This window comes from Penicillium oxalicum, chromosome VIII (assembly GCF_001723175.1).
Source record: "Penicillium oxalicum strain HP7-1 chromosome VIII, whole genome shotgun sequence".
NCBI lineage: Eukaryota > Fungi > Ascomycota > Eurotiomycetes > Eurotiales > Aspergillaceae > Penicillium > Penicillium oxalicum.
In genome coordinates this window covers 1,133,859-1,145,826 of record NC_064657.1, presented here as the reverse complement: position 1 = coordinate 1,145,826, position 11,968 = coordinate 1,133,859, and the positions used below count along the sequence as shown (strand labels likewise).

At 50.8% G+C, this 11,968-nt stretch overlaps 3 protein-coding genes across 3 annotated transcripts; 2 read left to right on the top strand and 1 right to left on the bottom strand.

Moving 5' to 3' along the window:
- Positions 1 to 6,397: 6,397 nt before the first annotated feature.
- On the bottom strand, positions 6,398 to 8,440 carry POX_h09704 (Prolyl 3,4-dihydroxylase ofd1; the record flags this gene model as incomplete). Its single annotated transcript, XM_050118453.1, has 2 exons — positions 6,398 to 8,186; positions 8,277 to 8,440. 2 exons carry the CDS (start codon positions 8,438 to 8,440, stop codon positions 6,398 to 6,400), a joined length of 1,953 nt encoding a protein of 650 aa, XP_049965240.1.
- Positions 8,441 to 9,696: 1,256 nt separating this feature from the next.
- On the top strand, positions 9,697 to 10,497 carry POX_h09703 (uncharacterized protein; the record flags this gene model as incomplete). Its single annotated transcript, XM_050118452.1, has 1 exon — positions 9,697 to 10,497. The coding sequence occupies one exon, from the start codon at positions 9,697 to 9,699 to the stop codon at positions 10,495 to 10,497; it is 801 nt and encodes a 266-aa protein (XP_049965239.1).
- Positions 10,498 to 10,674: 177 nt separating this feature from the next.
- POX_h09702 (uncharacterized protein) lies at positions 10,675 to 11,316 on the top strand (the record flags this gene model as incomplete). The annotated part of the gene is made up of 1 exon (XM_050118451.1): positions 10,675 to 11,316. The coding sequence occupies one exon, from the start codon at positions 10,675 to 10,677 to the stop codon at positions 11,314 to 11,316; it is 642 nt and encodes a 213-aa protein (XP_049965238.1).
- Between the last annotated feature and the right edge of the window lie 652 nt (positions 11,317 to 11,968).

Sequence of the window (11,968 nt, the reverse complement as noted above, 5' to 3'; positions counted from 1 at the left end):
TAGTGGGCGTATAAGGCTAGTAGATCGGGTTTGACATGAGGACCGACTATTGCCCCCTCTCAAAAAAAAGGAAATGAATATAATATTCTCGGGTCCTGGCTGGGGATTTTATGGGTTGATGGCGAAGAAGAAGAAAAAAGTAATTAAAGGACAGGGTATATATCCCTGGCACCTATTGGTTGGCGAGGTACACTCTTTTGGAAGGATAGGTACTATCATGACTGTGTTCATATATATATTTTGTCATAGGTAGTGGTACTACAAGTACTGTATTTCTCGTACCTTAGTGAGTATAGTATGTACAAGATACTAAGGTAATACCTATTAAGAATCATCAAGGTTAAAGTTCGCAGTAGCAGTGCTTTCGATCTACCACCCTAATCAATAATCAATACATACCAATCCACATGACATCACATCATAGGTTATTCCAGATTGCACTCGGATAAGCTCTCTATTATTGAAGGTCCCGCTATCTTTATAAGCTTCCTTGTAAGAAAAAGAAACGTTCCTCACAGCTCCCCTCCCCTTCCCTTCGCGCCAGAGGTATAACTATTATTACCTATTCCCTAGAAACTCAACCCCTGTTGACTGCTAATCCCACTCTAAACCTTCTACCACTCTACTCGACACGGCAGTAGACCATAAATCTATGATCTATGATCAATACAACTAGATCGTCGAAGGCACGGACTATGTGGAGCGTACCTACGTTCTGGGTTGAAGTTACACGGAAGCCTGGACATGACCTCCTCATCCGTTTCCCCTTCATTGTTGCGCTGTGTGTGTATGTGTATCTGGTGATTACTAGGAAGTACGCAAGGTAAAACTTGACTGCACCTCCATTGTATGTACCTTGGGAACCTCCTTACAACAGTACGTTGTTAGGTCTCCCATTCACGTGGCAAAATGATCGCCCTCAGGGATGCAACCTACTCCTTGCAGAATTCAACTCGTCTTCAAGATGGGGTTGGTCCCAGAGAGAGGAATCTCTTCCTGTGTTAAAAGGGGACATCGGGGGGACGACGTGGTAGGGATCTCGGCAAGAATAAATTATTATCAATCATCGTGTCTTGCCTTTGTGGGAGGAGATATATTAGGGTGAGGTTGATGATAAATAATGTGGTCACCTCGTTTGATGGGAGCGGTTTACAGTATACCGTCAGTTTTTTTTTCTTTGGCCCTTTTAAGAAACAAGAAAACCGACGAAACCAAAATAATAGGATGGTCGGACAGAGAAGGAGAGAGAGAGAGGGAACTACTACTGTACTCATACTAGTAGTAATACTACAGCACTACTCCACCTTTACTACGGTACAGCTAAAGATCGACTAGAATATAAGTTAATCATTTGTTCATATGAATGATCGGATGACTGAGACGTTTTCCAGCGACCGGGGAGGAAGGGTAACCGTGGTCGGGTCCGTGGACGAAAGCAGAGAATGTAAGTGGAATGACGGGGGGGGGGGGGGGACAAAAAGGGCCAAAGTACGCTAATCGGTGATGATCCTTTTGAAGCTGGGCACATGGCATCGACGGGACCCATCGACAGGGATCGATTGGGTTGCATGTTACCATGTTGTGACTGACTGCATTAGTGGGCTGACTTTGTCCTGTCAGGTTGTTGGGTCCATGACACACAGACAGGAGAGAGAGAGAGAACAAGAGTCACGCAGACGCTATGTACGGGTAAAAAGTACACTTGCTAACATACTAGGAATCATGGGAAGCTCGTGTTACTGAGTAGTTGTGCCTCACTCCTAGTACCAAGTAGGGGTAGTAGTAGAGTACTAAATGACTACTAGTACATGTCCGGTGACCCGCACCGTTGGTTCTGCAGACGAGGTTCTCTGTTCTCAGTACCTCGGGCACATGGGCGCAACCGGTGTCTGTTCGAGTATGGGTTACATTCTGCGGCGTCGATGGATTGACCTACCCACTTCGATCCACTCTTGAGTATGTATAGTGCACTTGTGTGTACTCGGTGACGTGCCGTATGGCATGTATAGTACTGATCTACAGTACTAAGTACGGAGTGATCTTTTGGTTATTGGACACCACCTCAGGGCTATTCAGGAGGGAGTCCACGTGTGACGTGTACAGTAAACCAGCACAACCCAACTTGAGCAGACTCTTCCACGCCTCCCGGTACTAATGTGCTCGAGGTGAGCAACTCTGTACTAGCTCCTAGTTTCGTTGCTAGTAGGCTCGCTACAGCGTTTGCCAAGTGACGCCAGATCGCATCCTACATGACTGACCTCCAGTAGCTGCGCAGCGCCCATCGACATGGCGAGTCTCTCCTGCACCAGAGTCCTGCAGCGGTCCACAGGCTGATCTCTTGGCCCGTGTGGGAGAATCCAACGCCCACCACGCGAGTCGACCGTCTCCTGCACAGCTGATGCACCCGCTTTCCTCATCACACATGGCACTCATTGCTCGTCAGCACGATACGCTTGGCGAGTCATGGATCCCCTCTTAGCTTGTCCCCGCCCTCGTCCACTACGGCAACACATGACTGTCTGACCGTTGCCCGTCAGGGTCGCTCTTCTCAAAGCTTGACCCCCGACTCACAACTGCAGGTACTCAACCCAATTGAATAGTCATGATCTTCTTTCTCCCGTCTTGGCTGATGCGTCTATGTCCATGAGCCCTCTTTTCTTGTTGCTTTTTTTTTTTTTTTTTTCGTTTTGTTCTATTGTGTCCATTTCAGTCCATGTGGTCGGGAGGAGGAGGCTCCCGTGGGCCTACGAGTCAAGACCTCAGTCGACCAGTCTGAAGCGCTGCCTGACAAGTTTTCTGACAGGTAACTTTCACAGAGGGTTCACTCCAGTTCAGACGGTTATCGCCGCTCTTGGAAGATTTCTCTACTCAAAGAGGTCCAGCCCAGTCCAGTCCAGTCCGGTCCGGTCCAGGACGCAACCTCCCCTCCCCATGGTAAATCAACAACAGGCCCCCGACCATCGCGTCAGAGAAACGGCGCTTGCCCGTCTCCACTTCCATATCTGAGTTTATCCTCCGTCGTGCACTCGGTTTGTGCCACTCGGACAGCGGACAATGGACGCTGCGACTGTCCAGTCCTGGGTACACACAGTCAACTGAGCATTGCTCAACCTTCCGCCGCCCCGGGGAGGAAAATGGCCAAAGGGTGGACATTGCCGACCGCTAAAAAAAGAGTTGCACTTCCAACCGTTTCTCGGGGCCTGGAGCAACCACGGATGGATGTGGAATCCATCATCAAGCAGCTGCAGGTGGAGGTTTGTGATATTCCTTGGACAACAGGACTTTTTGCCCGCTGGCTCTTGCAGAGTCTTGGGCTCTCGTCTTACTCTTCTGGCAAGCCAGAGATACATCGATAGATATAGACTACAACTATGACGACTACTAGAGGGCACATTTTCCCTTGAACAGCAAATCGAAGGGGTCAGCTTGGATTGGATCCGTTGTTCCCCGAGTTGACTGCAGAATCTCCGTCCTCGTTCGTGAAAAGAGAAAAGAAAAGGTCGGGTTGTCAACCTCGATGGCTCCTCCCATCCGTCACTACACATCCCGAGTCCCCTCGACCTTTCATTCTGATTGGAAAAGTAAAAAACAAAAAAAAGCAGACTGGACTGGTATAAACTGGACCAGCCAGTCCAGACGGTTTTCTGCATCTACCCGCACTGCTGGTCAAGTTGGTTGCTGGCAACTGGTCCGCTCCTTGATTCCGCGCGGCGCTCGAGAAGGATACTCGCAAGGGGAGGTGAATTCACTATCCATGGTCCATTCGGGAAGAATGGAAATGCAAACATGATTTTATCCTTCTGCCGCTTTTTTCTCTCCCCCATTTAGGTGTCGGGAAATTGGAGGCGTGATTGTTTCAAGGCATCCGTTCAGGATGGGATCTATCAGACGCAGCCGCTCCCCTCGCCACATCCAACGCCCGTCGGCCAGTCAAGTGAATCGACCTGTCAATCTGCTCTCGGCAGTTGAATCCTCCCCTAGTCCCGCGCTGCCTTGGCCATGTGAAGAATACATCACATGATTAAGGGAGGTACATACCGAGCGGGTCGCCACTGATTGCTTTTGGTCATTTTGCAGGGCCGCTGAGTCTGGTGTCCGCACTAAAATGTAGAACATAGATCAGAGATGCCTCCCAGGCACAAGATCGTGGTAGTGCTAGGCATCTTGTTCAAGTCAAAGGCTATAGCACCCCTTGTAACGGTGAGCTCGCTTCATGTCCAAGGTGAAAGGGGACAAAGGACGTTTCTGAAATTAGGCTGAAGATGTATACCCCGATTCCTGAAGTTTTTACCTCAAAGGACCCAAAGTGTTGCATCCCCCCCCCCCCCCCCCCCCCCACCTGTCGAGCATCTCATGACTTGAAGATCGGAACCACTGGACCACAACACTCTCCCAATATATGCACCCAAAAACCTGACCTGATACACAAGAAAAACCCTCCGGATGCTCCTCCGCTACTATCACCCCTTCTCGAGCATCATCCTGAAAAGCAAATAATCCAACAGTACGAAATGGCCCATCTCCAAGCTATCACTCCCCCCCCCCCCCCCCCCCCCCAAACATACAAAAAAGTCAACCAAATGATCTCCCATACTTTACCCTTCACCCTCTTCGGCTGAATATCCCCACCCTATTTCTAACTCGCCACATGGCATTTCTCGCACATCAATGTCCTCCCGTGGAGTCCTGAAGAATGTCTGTACCGCACCTCCCCCCATTCTTCACCTCCCGACATACGGGCACAAGTGGACCTGAATTTGGACAATTGCACCTGATTGACACGCGCCGACATGCATTGCACATTCCCAAGCTTTATTTTTGGGGGCGGATTCCCACCGAAACGGTGGTAGTTTTTTCATTCCTGAAGGAGGGGGGGGGGGTTCCTTTCACCTAGCCAGGAGCCAGGTAGTATCCACCGAGATTGCCACCCGAATGGAATGAAGAGGATGTGAGCTTAATGTGGGGATTGGAAATACCTTTTGTGGGATTGTTTTGGTTGAGACTATGGGGATTGTAGAGGAATTTAGGGTACGACGCTGTGATGTACCTTTACACTAATGGTGGATGTAGATAGTACTACGTAGATGGGTGATAGGAGGGAGAGGCGGGAATAATACGTAGGTGGGTAGTGGATGTGTATAGGTGAGTATACATACTGGTAAGGGAATTGAATGGTTGGAACTGGTAGAAGGTACCGCTACCTCCATTGATATATTGAATCAAGTTTGTCTGTGGCAAGGTGGTTCCATAGGGTAAGTACGATAGTAACTTATCCGAACTACGTTGGAGTGGTCTACTGTAGAGGCTATGTAGTACCTTGGAACCTTGTACTCGATGATGATGTATAGTCTTCAAGTCCCCTATGTCACTCATGGTCCTATTGAATAAGATTTTTCAATGCATGGCTTTGCGATACTTGGAGAATTTTACCTTATATGAGATTACTAGAGATGAGGGCCAGGACACTACTGTATATGATAAGCTACTATACACACCGTTGGGAAATGGCAGCTGAATCGAAAAATCTATCAAAAACTTAACATCATTGACGCGCACGGTTCTCATTAATCACTCCCTTTATATTGATTCAAAGTGTCCATCACACCGGGGAAGTCTACCTCCTCGACAAAGATTGACCTCCACCTCTGACCTCAAACAGCCCTCCTTTCCACGCCATCCGATGGGCGCCACGCACACGTTCTACACCCAACATCTCCCTGATTACCTGAGAGGGGAAAAAAAAAGAAAAGGTAGAGGAATTAAAAACGAAAGAAAAAAAAAACGAATTTCCCTCTTTTTGGTTCCCACGAATACTACATATTTCCCTGTGAATTGTAAGGTTATTCTTTTTTTTTCTCCAAATGTTTGCCTTGCTTCACCTCTCACCTCGCCTTCTCACGCGTGTCTTTGACATGTTCTTGGGTGCAGTGCTGTGGTAGGTACTGTAGTACTCAAGGTGGGAGAGGGTCGACACGTGTGAGAGAAGAAGAGCACATGTTGGCGGTAAGATGTGGGCGGTGGGTCAGCATTGGAAGGTAGGTACCTGCATGGCTGTACTATAGTCGCATTAGGAATCCAAGGTAGATGGGTGGATATGATATATACAGATGTCTCAATAGGTAGCCGAGAAGCGTGAGTACGTAGACGGGAATGGATGTCGAAAGTTGCGATGCGATGTAGAGGCGACTTATGTTCGGTGTACGGGGAACCCGTGGGAAAAATGGTAGAACAAGAAGATATAGATCTAGTGTCTTTGAGAATTTCTGGAATTTTTCATCTTGAAATTGTCAAGTTGAGAAAGAGAAAAGAAAAGGACCATGGACGGATCTCTAGCACGTGCTTGTATGGAAATCTTTTTTGAGATGCAGGGGAAAAAAAAAAGCCAAGGGTGTCACATTCACTCATCGTCACCGTCATCTTCATCCTCATCTTCGTCAAACTCCACCTCAATGTCGCCGGTGACATCCCATCGATCTCCCTTGGCGTTGGCACTGACGTACTTGACAAACTTCAGGGTACCACTATCCCGCAGGACAATGCTGAGACGGTTCCAGCCCGCCTGGCTGCTAAACAGAATCCCATCATCCTCATCAGCCCCAGCAGAGCGGTAGATGGCCGGGTCGGCCTTGGTCTTCTTGGGCCGGAGGACTTGGTCTGCGTGCTCCTCGTCCTCATCCTCGTCCTCCTCGTCGTCGTCACCGGCCATGTAGATTTCGTATCCACCGACCGAAGGATGCTCGACGGTCTCTTGAGCGGCATCCTTCTTTGACTCGGCTGCTTTGTTCTTGGGTTCTCTCTTCTCACCCTCACCCTCGTCCTCTTCCTCGTCCTCATCTTCTTCTTCCACTTCCTTCTCCCATCCGGTCGTGGGAGTCAAGGAGAGAGTGAATTCTAAACGGGGCTCTTCTCCGTCATACCCACTGGCCAAGGTATAGTCCGCACCACGGCGGAAGCGCCGGGCAAGGAAGTTGTGAGTCTTGAGATGGTCTACACCGGTGATCAGGGCAAGCCACTTTCGGAAAGACTGAGAAGGGAAGAGCACATTCAGCAGCTCCTTGATGGGGTTACTCGTGTCGCCCTCGGCGGCCTGCTGGTAGAGATAACGGTGCTTGTGAGGGGGCACGGCCACCGTCCACTCGGTGGTGGCTTGGATTTCTTCGCATGACGCAGGCAAACCTTGTCGCTCTTGTTCCTCGATGTAGGCGCTCACGCGGGAAGCAAATTTCTCGTTGAGGAAGCGCTCCAGACTCAGTGAGGACTCGTTTCCAAATGCTTCGGACATTTCCTCGGCGATGTCGGGAGTCAGGTATGATGGAGCCAAGTACTGCACGAGGAACTCGAGATCACTCTCGGTAAACTCGTTGCCCTCCGCCGCTTCCTCTTCCATCCTGCCCTTTCCCTTGCCAGACACCTCCGGAACCTCCCATGACACGGGTTTCGGTTGCGGAAGATCGTAGATATCCCCTCGGCCCTGCAGTTGAGCCAAACTGCTGCGCGCCGCAAGCTTCTCCTCCAGTCCCTCTTCGTACCCGTCTTCTCCTTCTTGGGGGATATGGAACCATCCACTGATGGCCATGCGCACACGCTTCTTCGACTTGTCCTCGCCTTCGCGGTAGTGGTACACTTCTTCCACGTCATGGAAACTCTCGCCCGGCTGAACAGTGAAGAAGCTGAGCTGGTTGAACGCAGGGGGGATTGAGAGGCTAAAATCGGGACTGGGGATTTTGACGTCCTCGCCTTGGGCATCCTTCTTCGTCGTGGTCGGGTACAGGCGCAGCGCACCGCCCCATTCCTTCTGCCATGGCGTGTCGGGATCGGTCAGATACAGAATGTAACTGACACGACGGCTACCAATCACGTCGTCATGGCACAAAAGATGACAGCCCTCAGTGTAGATGTTGATGGCCATGTCTGTCTTCTTACCACTCAATTTGCCCGACCCAGTTACGGAGGAAAGGTACTCGCGGAAGCGAGCTGAGTACATCGCATCACGGAGCTTGAGCAGCGAAGGAAGCTTTGACAAGGACGAGTCATCGAGGCCGTCCAGGTTGGCCAGATCACCCGACTGGAAGATCTTGTAGATGTCGGTCTCCTTCTCGGTGAAGGATAGGTGCTCTTGCACCTCGTCACGCACAGAGCGCAAAAGAGACGGCTCGATCAGGGGACAGATGACACCGTGCAAGTACCTTTTGGTATTGAGGGACCAATGTTAGCTCTCTCGTATTTTGAGATCACGCAAAACATGTACAGAAAAAGGTTCTTAAGTGGACTCGTACGGAGATGACTTGGCGTATGCGTCGGTATACTTCTTTTGCTTTGCCGGGTCGAAGAGGCCGTCGCTGAAGCGTGCGACTGCCTCTTCGCTGGACAGAGCCCGCTTTTTAGAGTCGGGCATGCCATTGCCGTCAATTGACGGTCTCTGATCCGTAGTGCGCTTCATCTTGGGCGGGTACAGAGCTTGGAAAGATCCAATTCGAAATGGCCTGATCACAAAATTTTCGGAGGCGGTGCGGACCTCAGTCGACCCACGCGTGGATGTGGGCCAGATCCGGGGTATATACCACCGGCAGAATGTTTCTATGGTCGAAACGTGCTGTGATGTAATTGAGCTCTAAGCTTCTCTTGAGCCAGGACGGCAAGATGGATCCCCTTGTACGCTCGAGATAGTGACTCAGACAGCTGCAAATGATCGGTGAGAGCGACTAGAAACTAGTATTTTGAAGATGTTGACTTTGAAACATCCTTCTACTTGTGTCCGGCGTTGGGCGCTGGGGCAACGGTGCTGGGAACCGCAGAATGATCAATTCGATGCATCCAGAGATGGAATTGCACGAGTGTGCAAAATATAAATTTTCCAGACACCATTCTTCCCTTGCTGCTTGACCAGGTAACCTTGCAGACAAAATGTAGGGTCAGACTCTCTTGACCAGAAGGACCAGTGATACTACTACTCAGATACATCTGGCGGGCGGTGAGTTGCGGCCACATCCGAGCTCAGTTGGAGCCATCCTGATGTATCCTGCGCCAAGTCGAGGTCATCTTGAGACGAGAAAACGACAATCAAGTTCAAGACTCGAAACAGTAAACACACAGTTGAGTTGCATGTAGATGAGAATCGAGGTGGCAATAAGTGGCACCTTTTGAGCTTAGAGATTTGGTTTATGCAATCGGTGGACTCGGCACCGGATCTAGAAAGTATACATTCGATGTTATTTCACTACAGTTAACAGTTGACTGGTAGCATGAACCCAATCCATCTGCCGCCTTCTCCATGGAGCTTTATGTTTGAAGTGTCCATTTAAAACGAGAACAATAATACAGTCATCAAGCGCAGGTCGTGTCTGAATCTTGAATCGTCAACCCCGACCGAACGAACCCAGACGGAATGAAAGCCCGATATTCTTTACGATTCACAGGCACAGACGCGCTCAACTGACTCGGTCCGCGAGAGTCTGAAGACCCGCAGCTGAACTTGTCGTTGGCCACTTCGGGTGAGCCTCCCCACCTTCGCATCTCTCGGTGTCGTCACTTGATGTCGGGATCCAAGTCGGGATCGCAAGGAACATCCTGAAGCCTCAACTTCTGCGTCAGCTTTAGCCAGCGATCACACTCACAGGAGGCCGGTGCTGGTCCACACGCCCAGACGTCCATACCTTCACCCGTTGAGCCGTATCAGGTGTCGCTTCTTTCAAGGCTATGACCACCGACGCGATGGATTATTCAAGAGATGCGACCGGTGCTTCAACGCCTGTTGATCGCCCAGGCACCCCACCTCGTCCACCGTATTCTCCGGTGACTCCAGTCTTTGCGCATTTGGATATGCTTGCCGCATCCAACGCGACGATTATCCCACCTCCTTTATCCCCGTCACCAACATCACGCACTCCCCCGAGGACTCAGTCCAGGGATATACCACCACGGCCACCGGTCGCGCCACCCGTCTTCAAACCAGAACCGCCTCCGGTGCCCATATCGGAGAGCGAGAATCCGGATGCGATTGCCCTTCGATCTGCTCTTTCGATTCTGCAAATGCAGAAACAGCAGACACTGCGCGACATTCGCAGCTTGGATCGCTTGAAAGAGGCTGCGGCCGCAGATCCCGAGGGATTTGCGCGGGAGTTGGCTGAAGGGCGTTTGCGCACCGAAGACCGCGGGACGGTCATTCAATTCTCAGAGGATGATGAGATGGATGCGGAGGAAGACCTCGAGGACGGCGCAGAAGATTCCAAGGAGAAGAAGGGCTCGGGGTCCAAGTTCGGTCGCATTCCACAGCCACAGAATATTGTGCGCATGCCACCCATCAACTGGGCCAAGTATCAGGTCGTGGGCGAATCTCTCGACCGGATGCATGACGAGCAGCTCCGACGACCACCCTCCGGAGAACCGCGACAACAGCCTGCTCCGGAGTACTTGTTGGCTTCACCTTATCGTCCACTTGTTGACCAACTGGATTCACCCACAGGGCCGGCCCGAGCAAGCAAGAGCAAAAAGCCATGATGGTGAAGAAAAGAGAGATGATTGAGGCGACTAGCCTACCTTATGACGCGACGCCTATTTTTACCAGCGCATTCAACTTCATATCCCAGAGAGCGTTTCGGAGCGATACACTCAACAGTTCCATTCTATTTTCTTGATCGAGCAGAGGGGTCCTCATAGGTTTCGCGATGGCTTCGAATGATTGAGGTGCCCTTAGCAACTTGCACCTCCTTTACCCTTGCCTTTTTCACCCCAGGCACCACCTTCGCCTTTACCTTCCCCTTCGCCTTTTCCTCCCCCGCCTCCATGACCATCTTTCTCACCACCTCCACCCTCGCCGTAGCCCCCTCCATCACCACTTCCACCTTCATGGCCGCCTTTGTCGCCACCTTTACCACCACCACCTTTGCCCCCTCCAAATCCGCCTCCAAAACCTCCTCCTTCACCACCTCCTGCACCTCCACCTACACCACCACCTACACCACCACCAAAGCCTCCTCCTTCGCCACCTCCACCTTTGCCAAAGCCTCCTCCAAGGCCCCCTCCCCCACCTCCCCCTTTGCCAAAGCCGCCTCCAATTCCACCACCACCGCCGCCCCCTTCGCCAAGACTGATGCCACCGTCCTTCGTATCAGGCACTGTTATATAGCTTCTGTCAGAGAACGGATGTCCATCTCGGCCGAATCAAGAAGAGAGCGGGACCGTGAAATGACACGAACCGGCTTGACCAGCGATTGGAGCAGCAATGGTAGCGCTTCCCAGACTGAGAAGAGCGAGAAGGAGTTGGAACCGCATTTTTGTAATCGATTGGATCGGACGTCAAGCTACCCAGAGAATTAGCCAACCTGATATGGTACACCAATCCAGAAAGGAACGAGTCGGTTGATACCGCAGGTGAAATTTGGACTCAGATATGACAAGACGACTGGGACTGTCTGTCTTGGAAATGAACGTCCCCAGTGACAGGAGAGCCTAGGGGTATTTAAGGTCTATAAAGAAGAAGCAGAGTGACTTCCAGACAGCCCTGATGGAAGCAAAACAATTTCCGGGAGGTGTTTTTTTTGGATCCCTTCCGCTGTCATTCGGAGCTGAACGACTCGGCGTAAGTCACGCCGTCGTGTTCTGGCCTGACGATTGAAAAGTCATACCAAGACCGGTTCAAATTCCACCAGATTACTTGTTTGCCCGCGAAATGAGCTTTGCGGTTGATTTTTACTCCCCTAGTTCATAACTCTCGGACGGTATACCTTCGATTTGATGCAAGGCTTTTAGCAAATGCCTTTTTCTTAACCTTTGCCTCCCCCGAAGCATTGAGAAATAGCAATAGTTGATAACGAGCAGGTTGACTGCGTGGTTGTCGGATCTCTCCTAGGATCCGCAAGAGGAGATTAGGTGCATACCACCAAACTCTTCAGATTCCCAGCCGAGATATCTCATCGTCCACATCCATGCTTCGGACTTGCCACATGATGCCTAACCCGACTTGGTTTGG